General features: G+C 48.8%; 1 protein-coding gene across 1 annotated transcript in view; it reads left to right on the top strand.

The window, feature by feature from the left end:
* Positions 1-11,396, top strand: part of mecom (MDS1 and EVI1 complex locus) — a 137,302-nt gene extending 125,906 nt beyond the window's left edge. Inside the window, exons 10-16 of the mRNA XM_061217114.1 lie at positions 2,088-2,254; positions 2,894-2,971; positions 4,655-4,824; positions 5,780-5,924; positions 8,307-8,546; positions 8,779-8,953; positions 9,574-11,396. Coding sequence (XP_061073098.1) covers positions 2,088-2,254; positions 2,894-2,971; positions 4,655-4,824; positions 5,780-5,924; positions 8,307-8,546; positions 8,779-8,953; positions 9,574-9,705 — 1,107 coding nt within the window. The 3' untranslated portion in view covers positions 9,706-11,396. The remainder of the gene's footprint in view (positions 1-2,087; positions 2,255-2,893; positions 2,972-4,654; positions 4,825-5,779; positions 5,925-8,306; positions 8,547-8,778; positions 8,954-9,573) is intronic.
* Positions 11,397-14,693: the final 3,297 nt, after the last annotated feature.

Here is a 14,693-nt window from a genome sequence, read left to right as displayed (position 1 = left end):
GAGGTCAGGGAGAATACATATCGCACATCTAAAAGAAATATGATTGCATTTCATTACGATCCCGCCACCTCGAGCGCGTCGTTCCCAAACGGGGAGATTCATGCCGCCAGGCCCCGGAATAATCGGAATCGCGATTCCCGCAATTAAACGGACGAGCCGCTCGGCTTTCCGGCTACGCTCCCGGACGCTCCCGCTCCGTCTCCGGGTCCGGGGGCCGAAGACGGGGCGGGAAGTTTGCGGCGGGCTGTCAGCGCTAATCGGCGCGGCGGTCCGGGGTGGGCAGCCATTGATCCGGCGTTCCCGGCGCTGCTTCATAAAGGCCGCGGGATCGGCGCTGATGGACTGTCGGCCGCAGAGCGACGGCCCGAAACAGATTGATTTGCGGGCGTATTAAAATACGCACGGGGAAAAAAAATAAAAAAATTCCATACACGCAAAATAATGCAAATTTGTTTCCCCTTGAAAAAAAGGGGCGAGCCGGGGTCCTGACAGGCTGCCTGGTCCGGGGGGACCCCTCCTCTCCCCACACAACCATATCATTATTACCCATGTCTGGCCCCTGATCAGTAATGTCAACATCTTTCATATTGACGAATGTGCTGTCCGCTCGCATTGTGCTCAGAGTGCTTTACCGCCAGCCGCTGATTATGAATCAGCCCCGGCCCGCACTGCGTGCACAGCCACCCCCTGACAAGTAAATGCATCTCCGCTTTCCTCCGAGAATTTCACCATATTTGATGAAAGACTTTTAGCAAATTGGCAGCGCCCCCCCCCCACCCCACCCCCGAACATGAGGCAGACTGTGCGTGTGTTTGTGTGTGAGAGAGAGAAAGAGAGAGAGGGTGAGAAAGAAAATATAATGTATGATCAGTGGGTGTGTGTATGAGAGAACTGCGTGACGAAGCTTATGCGTGTGTGTGTGTGTGTGGGAGAGAGGGTGGGTGGGTGAGAAAACAAGATGGATGTATGTGTGTGCATGTGTGTATGAGAGCGTGAAAGAAAACGTGTGACTGAGTTTGTCTGTGTGTGTGTGTGTGTGTGTGTCAGTTTCACAAACATCATTGTGTATGTGGCAGGTGGAGGTGGGGGGGGGGGGGGGTGTAATAGGCCAATGTGAGAGGAGGGTAACAGAGAGATGGGAGGGCAGTGGTGTGTATTAGAATCACTCAGACCTGCCCTGTGAGGAGCACAAACAGGGCTTCAGAAATCGGGCAGTGAGGTGGAGAAACAGGGCTTCAGAAACAGGGCGGTGAGGTGCAGAAACGGGGCTTCAGAAACAGGGCAGTGAGGTGTAGAAACAGGGAAGTGAGGTGCAGAAATGGGGCAGTGTGGAGCAGAAACAGGGCAGTGAGGTGGAGAAACAGGGCAGTGAGGTGGAGAAACGGGGCTTCAGAAACAGGGCAGTGAGGTGTAGAAACAGGGAAGTGAGGTGCAGAAATGGGGCAGTGTGGAGCAGAAACAGGGCAGTGAGGTGTAGAAACAGGGCAGTGAGGTGTAGAAACAGGGCAGTGAGGTGGAGAAACAGGGCTTCAGAAATAGGACAGTGAGGTGTAGAAACAGGGAAGTGAGGTGCAGAAATGGGGCAGTGTGGAGCAGAAACAGGGCAGTGAGGTGTAGAAACAGGGAAGTGAGGTGCAGAAATGGGGCAGTGGGGAGCAGAAACAGGGCAGTGAGGTGTAGAAACAGGGAAGTGAGGTGCAGAAACAGGGCGGTGAGGTGTATAAATTGGGCAGTGAGGTGCAGAGACAGGGCAGTGAGGTGCAGAAATGGGGCAGTGAGGTGCAGAAACAGGGCGGTGAGGTATAGAAACAGGGTAGCGATGAGCAGAAACCAGGTTGTTAGATACAGAAACGGGGCTGTGAAGTGCACAGATGCTCTTTTGTGACGCCGTGTCAGACAGGCCTGTTAAAAGCGTGAGCGCAGTCACTACATCGCATGCAGGCGAATGCCACCCAGCGCCACGGCGCGGGTCAGGGGGAAACGCAGAGCAGTCTCCCCTCTCCCAGGCCGGGAGCACAATGGAGCCTTATTCCCGCTGCCCGCCAGCGCAGAGTGTGTGTTCTCAGCGCCGTCTGCTTCTCCTCCAGATGTCAGCCATCGAGAACATGGCCGAGCGTCTGGGGACCTTCAGCTCGCTGAGGCCCGAGGCCGGTGACCTCATCCGCTCCGTCCCCAGCATGTTCGACTTCAGGGCCCCCCCAAACACGCTGCCCGAGACGCTGCTCCGCAAGGGCAAGGAGCGCTACACCTGCAGGTAAGGGCCGGGCTAGGCTAATCCCAGTGCTAATCTCACTGCTAATCTCACTGCTAATCTCACTGCTAATTTCAGTGCACTAAAGATGAATTTCAGTGCTATTTTCAGTGCTAATCTCAGTGCTAATTTCAGTGCACTAAGGATTAATTTCACTGCTAATGTTAGTGCTATTTTCAGTGCTAATTTCAGTGCTAATGTCAGTGCTAATTCTGGAGGGTTGGGACTGAGACAGGCCCTCAGCTCCTGTCTGACCAGGCTAACACGGGCGAGGAGCCCCAGGCTGTAATCAGGTCAGATTAGGTTTCTGTGCTGAAATACAGAGCACACTGAGGTGATCTAACCCCTCCTTCAGAACAGTAAGGACATAACTGGTTGTGAGATTAACATAATTACATTATAGGGAATGCAGGTCAGTGTACGCCAGGTTATGTTCCTCCACAAATAATAAGACAAGTTTGTGATGTTGTGTTTTAGCAGTAACTGGCTAATGGAGTGGAATGGAACTGGATGTTGTGATATCACCCTTGTTGGGAATTTGTTGGACAGGGTGCTGTCCTGTGTAAAAGAGGTTTGCAGTGCTGTTTAATTTGATTTCGGCATGGGGTGCAATTTAACTGAAGTCTCCCCGCTGCCCCACAGGTACTGCGGGAAAATATTCCCAAGGTCTGCAAATCTTACTCGGCACCTGAGAACCCACACTGGAGAACAACCATACAGGTAACCGTCAAGCACACACACACATACATACAAACAAACAAATTCACTCTGACATTCATATGCCCACTTAATTCAGCACACTTGTGTACATTCACAAACGCAAACACACAAGTACACATTCACACATCATATGTGTACATGCATACTACACATATAGTATACAGTCTTACTATTTCTCTTTCACAGACAAAGACACAGACACACACACATACGTACGTACATACACACACACGCACGCACACACACGTACACACACACTGTCTGGTACACATGACCATACTGGGTCTGAGGTTTGGGGCTGGATCTCAGTAAACTGTGTGAACTGGCAGCGTTGGCGCAGAGACCCCACCTTAAAAGGAGCGTCTCGCAGTGGGCCAGGGGCACGGTGGGAAACGCTCCGGCTCCTTTATTGAGCTGCTGACAGGACGGCGACCTCCCCTCGTCGCGCCCCGCTCTGACACACTGTCCCGTCTCCCCCGAACCGGCGAGCGCGGTAACGCAGCCCCCCTGATTACACACAGAGGTCGTTCATCAGGGCCCGCTCGGCGAGGATGTTTTTCATCAGCGCCCCGTCCAGCGGCCGGGAGAGCGCTTTCAGCTGGACCGTGTGCGTTTCTGCGCCGCAAAAAGCCTGGAACAATTATCATTCTGCTAAATAATTTGGTGATGAAAAATGGTCGCAGTCGTCAGGGTGACAGGAAGGGGGTTTGAAGTCTGGAGAAGGAAGTTGTGTGAAAAATTGGGGTGATGAGGACTGCGGGCAGAAGTCCAGACGCAGCAGTTGGAATAATTATTTAGCGTTTGAGGAGCACTGTAAAGACACGTCTCGCGCAGGGCCTGGGGAGGCTCCGGACTGCAGGGTATGAAAATAGATGGCTCTGCTGGCCGTCTGATAGACTCAACTGCACATGCTGGCACCGAATGAAAGATCTGAGCCTGTTTATTGCAGTTTTTGGGAAGATAACAGAAGGTCCTCGGGGATGGCCAATTGAGGGAGTTAATTCCAGCAGAAGAAAAGATGTAATCATCGTGTATAATTTTGCATGAAAAAACTTGGCTTTGAGTCTAATTTTGTGTGGGTTCGAACAAATTTGTTGCATGCTTATTTTGAAAGAAAAGAATGTAATTTTATTATGCTGGCTGGAGATGAGAGGCAGAGCTGTTTTACCTGGAGCGGCTTCTACAGTATGTGTGTGTGTGTGTGTGTGTGTGTGTATGTATGTGTGTATGTGTTTATGTGAGTGTGTGTGTGTGTGTGTCTGTGTGTCTGTGTGTTTATGTGAGTGCGTGTGTGTGTGTTTATGTGAGTGCGTGTGTGTGCCTGTGTGTTTATGTGAGTGCATGTGTGTGCGTGTGTGTGTGTGTGTGTGTGTGTGTGAGAGTGCATGTGTGTGAGTGTGTGTCTGTGTGAGTGCATGTGTGTGCGTCTGTGTGAGTCCGTGTGTGTGTGTATGTGTGTGTGCGTGTGTGAATGTGCGCACACACAAATGTGTGTGTGTGTTTGTGTGTGCACGCGTGTGCACACATGAATGTGTGTGTATGTGTGCAGTAGGAGGTAAAGGATCTGCAGGGGCAGGCTGTGTTTCAGATGAGGGCAGCTGTAGGCCTCAGTGTAGATGTGAGTGTTGAACCTGTGAGTATTTCCTACCTCTGGTTGATGAAGTGGCCTGTCTGTTTCCTCAGATGTAAATACTGCGACCGCTCCTTCAGCATCTCCTCCAACCTGCAGCGTCACATCCGCAACATCCACAACAAGGAGAAGCCTTTCAAGTGCGACCTGTGTGACCGCTGCTTCGGTCAGCAGACCAACCTCGACCGTCACCTGAAGAAGCATGAGAACGGAAACCTCTCAGGTGAGCTGCATCTGCCAGGCTACACGCTACATACAGCATGCTACATATAACACGCTACATACAGCATGCTACATATAACACGCTGCATACAGCATGATACATATAACATGCTACATACAGCATGCTACATACAGTATAACATGCTACATACAGCATGCTACATACAGTATAACACACTACATACAGCATGCTACATATAACACACATCATGTTACGCATGCTACATACAGTATAACACACTACATACAGTATTACGCATTCTACATATAACACATGATGTATTATGCATGTTACATATAACACACTATATACAGTATTATACATGCACATCTCAGCATTTTAGTCTTATTTTTAGACTTATTTTTAGATCTTATTTCTATTAGGTTTTTGTTTTGTTTTTTAATAAGTCAAAAGTACTACCAATGAGGTGAGACAGTTTTCACTAATTTCAAGATTTGCCAATGGGGTTAGAGCGTTTCACTTTTCAAGCAAACAGTATACATAACCGTACATAAAACAAGCTAATATTTTCAACTTTAAGATTTTAAGTCTCATTACCAGACTAAAACACTTCTTAAGACACTTTTTTACAGTGTGTAGACACTGCTACACTCAATACACACTACAACCATCTACAACACTACATACAGTATACTACAATATGTTACACACACCACAGTACTTGCCATATAACTATACAGCAAGCCACAGTACATGAAGTACAATGCATTATGGTTCTGTTTGACACATAACAGTTCCCCACTCAGCACTGCTGAACAACCTCACAGTACTGAACAACACTTGACAGAGCACTGAGAGCTGCTGTATACTGTATTCTTCAGTTCCTCAGATCCTGTATAAACTGCATAGAGGGTATATATTGTTTCATCAGTATGGTGCTTCCTGTTGGCTTGCTGAAAGGCCGGTGAGATGTTGACGTGTTGTGGTTTCCCAGGCACTGCCCTGTCCTCTCCCCGCTCAGAGCTGGACAGCAGCAGCGCCATCCTGGATGACAAAGAGGACTCCTACTTCAACGAGATCCGAAACTTCATCGGCAGCACCGGCCAGAACCAGCCCTCACCTGAGCCCTCTGAGGAAGGGTGAGTGTCCTCCTCATCCTCGCCTTCTTACTGTAAACCCACCTGCTGGAGTGGGTCTGTACGATCACGCAATTGTTCTAATTTCTCCATGGAAATTATAGACAGAACACATACTTGCATATACAATGTAGTCATATTTGGTCAGTGATACTGTATAAAAAGGGCTGCAATGTGTACAGTACATGGTTCACACAATATGGATTTAATACCCTCAGTCGCAACTTTAACCTCTTATTCATTGTTTTCAAATCCACACAAAATCTATACATGTGTTGGAGTACAGATCCAAAAAGCTAACTTTGAGCCACTGTACAAATACTTATGGACTACCCTATAGATACCCATTTACATGGGCACACACATGCGCACACACACACACACATACTCTCATACACGGCACACACACACACACACACACACACATGCTCATACATGGCACACACATACACACACACACACACACACACTCTCATACACGGCACACACACACCAAGCGTGCCTCTGCACAGTGAATATTTCTGGGTGGGAATGTGAACAGGGGGATGATTAAACTGGAGCCTCAGAGGGCAGTCAGAGGCATGCAGTTCCAGCGTTTTTATGCAGCTCAGACTTTATTAATTAGCATGTAGCCCGAGGCACTTTTGTGTAAGATCCAGACAGTCATCGCTTACGACAGTTTAGATAATTGCAACATTTTGGAAACGTGCAGAAGATTTAAAAAAACTATTGACTTTCGGCCATGTGCGCATATATACATATATTTATGTGTAATTACGTCTGATAATTATGCAAACTCCTGACGCTTTGATGAACTCGGACGGCAGGCCAGCGCTGGGAGCATGCTGTATAGTTTATATCTGCACGCTTCGGTTTCAGGAAGATTGGAAAGATTAGGCAGATATAAATCTTTAAAAACTCTCTGGTTTGATATTTTTGCGAGCGCGCTGAAGGGCTGAGCCACACAGGATAGGTAAACACGTGAAGTGGATGAAAGCGGGGCTGCCTGCTCTCTCCTCCCACATCTGGCCTCAACATGTCTCCCCGCAGGAAGAGGGCGAAGGCGCGGGGTCACGGGGTCGCCGTGTGCTTCCTCTCACCGCTCCGCTCCCCTGACTACCTTTGATAGATATTTTATCCCCTGCAAATTACCACGTTTGAAAGCGTAATTAGCGAATCTGTTTTCATAATCACTGGGGGGGTTCTCGACCCGGTCCGGTCTCGATTCCCCGATTTGCTCGGTCCCCACAAACCGGTCCCCGCAACACGGTCCCCGCGAGTTTCCGCGCGGTTAACACACGCTCCCTGCAGCTGCCATTACGGCCATGTTCCTGATAAAAGATGGTGGAGATTGTCGCATTGTGTGACTTGCAATTTCTGAAACGATCCCCTCGTCCTGCTCCAGAGCCTTCGCCAGTCACTGCACACTCAGCTTTTCTCTTCCTAATGGACGCTTTCCTGCGTTTCTGGCCTCCCTAATCTGAGAGGTAATTGTGTCGGTGTTTTCCGCCGTTCTCTCATGCCACGGAGATGCGTTAGGGGGGCCGCGGCCTGGGACTCTTTGTGCCAGAAATGGCATTTTTTGGAGCTGACGACAGACGGCTTGGACCGTAATTAGTGAATCGGTCTTAATGTGGTTCCAGATGATTTAACAGAAGCTGGTTTCCTGTGGCGCGGAGACAGCGGCGAGATTAAGTCACAGTCAGTTTTGATAGCTGGGTTTCGCTCCTCTGGGACAGGTAAATGGGCTGGTTGGCAGGGCTCTCATAACTCTTCCACCAAATGGGCCTGTCAGCTAAATATTTTGCCTATTAGATGAATACGAGATATGAGAAAAATAAACACGGTAAAAACCCGAGTCGGGGAGTTAAGTGGCTGACCGCGCCTGTGCCCGACGGGGCCCAGAGCCCCGATGACAAACGGGGGATCGCCTCTCCCCAGCTGCCTGCTCCCTCGCTCTCTCCCATTGTTCACGCAGGGCCAGGAAGGCCCTGTGTTCCAGGGAAAACAAGACGAGGATTTAAACGAGAACACATTTCACACAGCAATCTGTGTTTGTGTGTGTGTATGTCTGAAGTGCTTGTGTGTCTGTGTACTGTGAGAATGTGTGTTTTTATGTGGTCTGTGGGTTTATGTGTGGGTGTATATCTGTGTACGTATATATGTGTGTGTGTCTGTTTGCGTGTGTGTGTGTATTATGTGTTTGGCTGTGTGTGCGTATTTCATGTGGTTTGTGTGTGGGTGTATATCTGTGTGTATGCGTGTGTACGTGTGTGTGTCTGTGTTTGTGTGTGTTTGTGTGTCTTAGATACTGGTTAAATGCTTTCAGACTATGTGTGGCTAATGGAATGTGTCATTCCTGTTGTTTCCTGTGTCTGGGCCCAGGATAAATGGTGGTCAGTTGGAGGAGGAGAAGGCTCTCATGCCCAGCCAGTCACAGGAGCTGGAGGAAGAGGAAGGGGAGGAGCTGGGTGGGGAGGAAGAGGAAGCTGAGCACAGAGACACTTTGGGAAAGCATGGAGACGAGCCGCTCCCTGCAAACCTGGACAATGACATCATTCATGATGACATCCATTTTGAAGGACCAGACGACTTGGAGCTAAATTGCAAGACTTCCCCTAGAAGGTATTTGACCAAAAACTGCAAACCATGATGGAACATGGAACACATACACATCCATATTCTCATATGCAAACACACGCACATACGTAAGCTGCAAACATTCTCGTGTAATATAAGCCTACAGACATACAGTATAAACACACAATGACTCAAAATGAATAGAGGGCTTACCAAGCCTCGAGCTTTCACACATACCTGACGAGCATAACTTCAGGCTGCACTGACTCTGTTCCAGATATGAAGATGAGGACGATCAGAACAGCTTCTCTGCTCTGGACCACATCCGCCGCTTCTCCGACATGCACAAGATGGAGGAAAGCGAGTTCAGCGATGGAGACAGCACCGCCTTCGGCCCGGCGCATCTGCCCGACTCGATAAAGCAGCCGCTCTACAGGAAGTCCAAGTCCCAGGTAACAACGGGCCAACCAGACCTCACATTAGCCACATTAGCGTGCCTGCGTGACCTCTGTTTTACGGTCAGGGTTTCAGTGTGCGAAAGTAATGTGTACATGTGCATATGTTTGTGTATGGGGTTACAAAGTGTTAGCATATTTTGCGGTCTCCATGGAATCAAATTCAGGACAATGAAGAACACATGAATTTAAGCTTATTATAATGTGCAAGGGAGAGACAAACTCAGAACATTGGGCCATCTGTACTGAGAATATCGCTGAGAAGTTTCAAAGTGGCTGGTTAGAGATGCATGGTCCTGCCTCTTTACGTGGACCCCGTGAGTGTGTTATATCCAGTGCAGACACTATAGCGGTGTTATACGGAGACAGATAATTTACAGAAACCAGTTGTTTCAGGAGAATAAACATTTATATATTTGTGGTACTGATAAAGCTAGCGATAGTAAAACTGGGAACCTAAAAAGCCTGTGCTTGTGGGGGACACAGTGAAAGAGTGTGGGAATGATATAATGCTTGTAGAAGAGTGCTATTTTAAGCATGTATGGGTGTTGTACAGTGCTGTTAACCACTCTATCTCTCTCTCTCTCTCTCTCTCCCTCCCTCCCTCCCTCTCCCAGGCCTACGCCATGATGCTGTCCCTGTCGGAGAAGGACACGCTGCACCCAGCCTCCCACGCTCCCGCGGACATGTGGCACAGTCTGGCCCGGGCAGCCGAGTCCAGCGCCATCCAGTCCCTCAGCCACGTATAACACCCCCCAACCCCCCTTCCCAAAAACCCAGACCTCACCCACCTCCACCCCGACCCACCAACCACACTGGGACCAAGTCCAACCCGGTATCAGGGCCAATGGGGACCGAGGCCCAACAATGACTGCTCAGCAGAATGCCTTACACATCGCCAGGGTGGCCAGTCCCGGAAACAAACATGCGCAAAATAAAAGTCTTCAAACGAGTCTTTAAAGAAATTGAGAAAAAAAAGAATTGTCACCTTAAACTGAACGATGACGTTAATAGTGCTGAGGACGATGCTGATAACTGTATTTATTCCGTTCAATGACTCTGTTTTTGCACAGCGAAGGCAGCTGGCGTTTAGGAAGATCAGTGCGACACGGTGAAATGCTAATCGTGGTGAAATGCTAATGGGACTTTGTGAATCGCAGAGGCGTGGCGAAGGCCATGCGAACAGTCTTCCGCGCGAGTATCATGAAGTAAAGCCGACTGCGAGCACTCGGCCCGATCCCACAGGATCCTCCCCGTCCGACCTCCCCCTCCGCCGACCCCCACACCCCCCCTGCCCCCCTCCACATGGATGGAAGGCCAGGAGGGGCATCCCTCATATGTGTGCATAGCTTTTAAAAGGCATCTGAGAGGGACACCCCATGACCTCTCCGGACACAGAGAGGAGAGACGCCCTAACAAACCTGGGGTCTGAGTTCATCTGAGTCAGGCACCGTTACCGAAATGTTATCCCAGCATCACCGTTTAGGAGAAATCAAAAGGAAAAACACTGATCACTGATCTCTTTTGAGACTATAAGAACTTGCATTGCTGTGTGTTCCTGCACAACTGAAGCACTGTCTAAGACTGCCTACAGACCGTTCTGTAATGCAGCCTTCCCATCACTCTGTGCAAAATGCAAAAAAAAATAGCAAGTACTGAACTTTGTCATTCATTGAAGGACTTCTTCTAATACAAGCTCCTTGTACTCATTCACTGATGCCACTAAATACCCTGAATGCTAGTCATTAGCTACTCCATCTCCATGTCTCTTTCATTTTTAGACAATCATGTTTTCCTTTTTTTGTTTGCTGTTGATGTTGTTCTTGTCGATGTTACTGTGGTGTATGTTGGGAATTGTATTTATTTCTTGGCAAACTGTAGTTTGTTTACTGAATAGCACTGCTCTTAGCCTGGCGAAGAGCCGATTCCTCGCTGGGCCCTGTTCCAGAAGTCTGTGGGGTTTGTAGAATACGTATGAGTGCCAGATAGTGTTAAACATGCCATTCACTCCTTATTCTTCTAATGAAGCTGGTTGATGAAATAGATATTACTGAGGGTCTTTTGTATGACAATTTATTGATTCAATTGTAAAAACAAAAAAGAATGAGATAATAAAAATAGCAGGTATTATTTCCTCATAACCGCATGATTGGTCTGATTAGAACTGTACCTGATATTTTCTACGGTTGTGTGCAAGCTCGTGAGACGTTCGGTCATGTTAATCCTTCGTGCCAAACCTATAATAAATAACAAATTATACACATTTATTTTCCTGTGTTGAGGCACCAGATTTTTTGCTGTTGTTTTGTTTATAATCTCATTTTAAAAGTAATCGGCAAGTTGAGGTACTTTGTTTTATTGCTTTCTACGATGTAACTGTAATGCATTTCAATACGATGCTATGAGGGGGGCCGCTGAGAAATAAAAGAGTACAATGTGAGCTGTCCGTGCTCTGTGTGTGCTCTCTACGTCTGTGAGCTGTGTGTGCTCTCTACATCTGTGAGCTGTGCGCTCTCTGTCTGTGAGCTGTGTGTGCTCTCTACGTGTGAGCTGTGTGTGCTCTCTACGTGTGAGCTGTGTGTGCTCTCTACATCTGTGAGCTGTGCGCTCTCTACGTGTGAGCTGTGTGTGCTCTCTACATCTGAGCTGTGTGTGCTCTCTACGTGTGAGCTGTGTGTGCTCTCTACTTCTGTGAGCTGTGTGCTCTCTACGTGAGCTGTGTGTGCTCTCTACGTCTATGAGCTGTGTGTGCTCTCTACGTCTGTGAGCTGTGTGTGCTATCTATGTCTGAGCTGACTGCTCCTGTCAATGTCTGTGAGCTGCCTGTGCTCTTGTTAATGTCTGTGAGCCGACTGTCTGTCTGAGCTGACTGTTCTCACTGTCTGTGACCCGACTGTCCTCCTGTCAATGTCTTTGAGCTGACCTCACCTTGAAGTGACTGCTCTATGTCTGTGAGCTGACTGTGCTGTGTCTGTGAGCTAACTATGCTCTCTATGTCTGTGAGATGACTGCTTTGTCTGTCTGTGAACTGACAGTGCTCTCTACGTCTGTGAGCTGTCTGTGCTCTCTTTAAGTTGACTGCTCTGTCTGAGCTGACTGCTCTCTCCGTCTGTGAGCTGACTGCTCGCTCTCTTTGAGTTCACTGTGCCCTTTCTTTTTGTGCTCAGTGTCTGTGAGCTCATGGTGCTGTGTCAGTCTACTGTGCTCCCTCCTCTGTAGGATCATACTCTAACTTAGTCCTGGACTAAATTGAGTTTTGTATAGAGAATCGCCATTCAGAATAGAATTTAGTCTTGAACTACGCTTAATCTGTGTCTGTAAAACTGGCTCGATGTCACTCTCCATCTGTCTCCCGCTTAGTCTCTCTCTCTCTCTCCCTCTCTCCCTCTCTCCCCTCCTTTATCCCGTGGCTGTGAGCTGTGGTGACAGGGTCTGAATGGGACAGTGGGAGCGGAGGTCCTCATTCAGGCGTGGCTGCCGCTCCGCCAGACCATGATGGATGAGGCGGAGAGACGCCATGACCCAGCTCATCACTCCAGCGCTCAATAAAGCTCACATCCCATAGCCTCTCGCTCTCCAGCCTCCTCTCGTGTGGGAGGACATTGTCTCCAGAACGCAGACTCCATTGTCCAGGGAGGGGTGGGAGGGGCGGCGCAGAGCCACGTATGACAACATTACCTCTGTCTACGAGTCCTGATCGATTCGCAACATTTTCTTTTTGAATCACCCTCGCTATCTCTCAGGCCGCTGAGGCTCGGCTCTGCAGGGCGTCCAGCTTTGATGAGGTCAGCATAGGCTGGCCAGCTTTGATGAGGTCAGGGAGAAGGAGTGTGGGTGATAATGGGCTGGAATGCGCCGGTGTAAGGGGGACGGTGCGGGCCATTACGGCTCGCCCTCTCAGAGCCGCGGGTCGCGACCTCTGCCTCCACAGTCCCCCGTCTGCGCTGGTCCTACCTAGGTGAAACGAGTAAGGGAAATGCATTAATTCGCCACGCAATCTCATTTAATATGTCCACTGGAGGAATCCATCAGGGACAGCCCGGGGAGAGACTGTTTCTCAGCATGACTCACGGGCTGTGCTGGTTTGGGTTTCTGCTGCAGACAAAGCTACAGTTTTATTGTTTTAATTTTCTTATTCTGCTATTCAGTTCCATTTTGCTCTATTGTTTCTGCAGTCTTGAGGAGAGCGGGAGGTTAAGGTCGGCACAGCCGCTTTCGACTTTACAGCAAACGGCGGATTCAATCAATACGGATTATAACATGCCAGCGAGCGGAGCATCCACTCACATAATCCACATTTCAGGGCAATTAATTACCCTCATTAACCCCGCACTTCCCAGAGGGGCCCTAAGCCAGCCAGCCCGGGCTCTTGGCACTGCGCTGTTGAATTGGGGGAAATTGATTTGTTTTGTTTAATTGCGGTGTGTTGGGGCGGCGGTGTGAGGGTGGGGCCATGAGCCCAGGGGGCCCAGAGCAGAGGGTGGCGAGGGGTGGGGGGGAGGGGGGGGGCGCACAAACTGTGGGCAGGGAGAGCGATGCACTCAGCTAATAGGGCAGCTGGCAGGGGTTCAGAATACATCAGGGCTGATTACAGCTGCACGACTCTCCCTGCCCTGCCCGCGTGCCACCCTGCGTGCTGGAACATACATCACGGCCTGCCAGGGCGCTGACCTGGGGGCAGCGGCAGGGGCTCATCGCAGCTGGCACTCCCGCAGATTGGCTTGGCACCCGGGCCCGTGCCAGGGGAAAACACGGGGCAACACAAATCTGCGTGCGCACATCACGCCATCCTGAGAAATACAGAACATTTTCACTTTTAATTTGACTGGGGGGGGAAAATACACACACACAGTTAACTTCGGAAGTTGGTTTTCAGGTGCTTCAGGTGTTTGTTGAGGGACATCTTTTTAACACTGGAGTGGAAGGTGATTATTGTTATTAAGTGGTCCTGTTAGAACTTTTGACCGCATATGCTTTTAATAACACAAAATAAACACAATACAGTTGGAGGTGGCGCTTATGTTTGAATCACTATTCTTTGTTTGTTCTTGGGGTCCAGTCAGTATTCCTTAATCCCATTGAAAACATCATAGTAGCACGCCTGACATTAGGAACCGATAATGTGCCAGGAGTTGCAACAGAAGCAAAGGGAAATGCACATGATTCTTAAACTTAAAACAGAACAAACCAGACTTGCCTCATTGTGACATTTTGAACATGTTATTTAATCCTTACTACTACACCGACTTTTAAAAGGATTACATACATATCCACAGTCGCTAGATGGTTGCTATATCCACGACTTACAGTTCCATGACTACACTGTAAAAAGTGTTAAATAAACTCTATATATTGGGCATATTCTGTTGGCGTTGAATTAACACTGGGCATTTTACCGTGTAGGCCCACTCACAAATACCTAAAATAAACGGTTGAACATTCCGAATTCAAAAGTATACTAGCACATCAGTTGATGCTTTACTGCCAGTCTAACAGCGGTTTAATACACACAATACTGCCGAACATTATTTTTCTCTTCGTCAAGGGCTCAATGTTTTTTGGTCAGAGAAACGCGTACCTTTCTCAGAGGGTCTCAGAGATTGAATGCAGATCTCGAGTCAGTTTCGCCTTTTAGCGCATAGAGGAAAAAATTTACATGTGGCCAGAGAAAACCTCATCCAAGATCACTACACTAGTCCTCCGAGACGCTTTATGAATACGACCCCTGACCTCAGTA

This window comes from Conger conger, chromosome 13, assembly GCF_963514075.1.
Source record: "Conger conger chromosome 13, fConCon1.1, whole genome shotgun sequence".
Lineage (NCBI taxonomy): Eukaryota > Metazoa > Chordata > Actinopteri > Anguilliformes > Congridae > Conger > Conger conger.
This window is presented reverse-complemented; position numbering and strand designations above follow the sequence as displayed.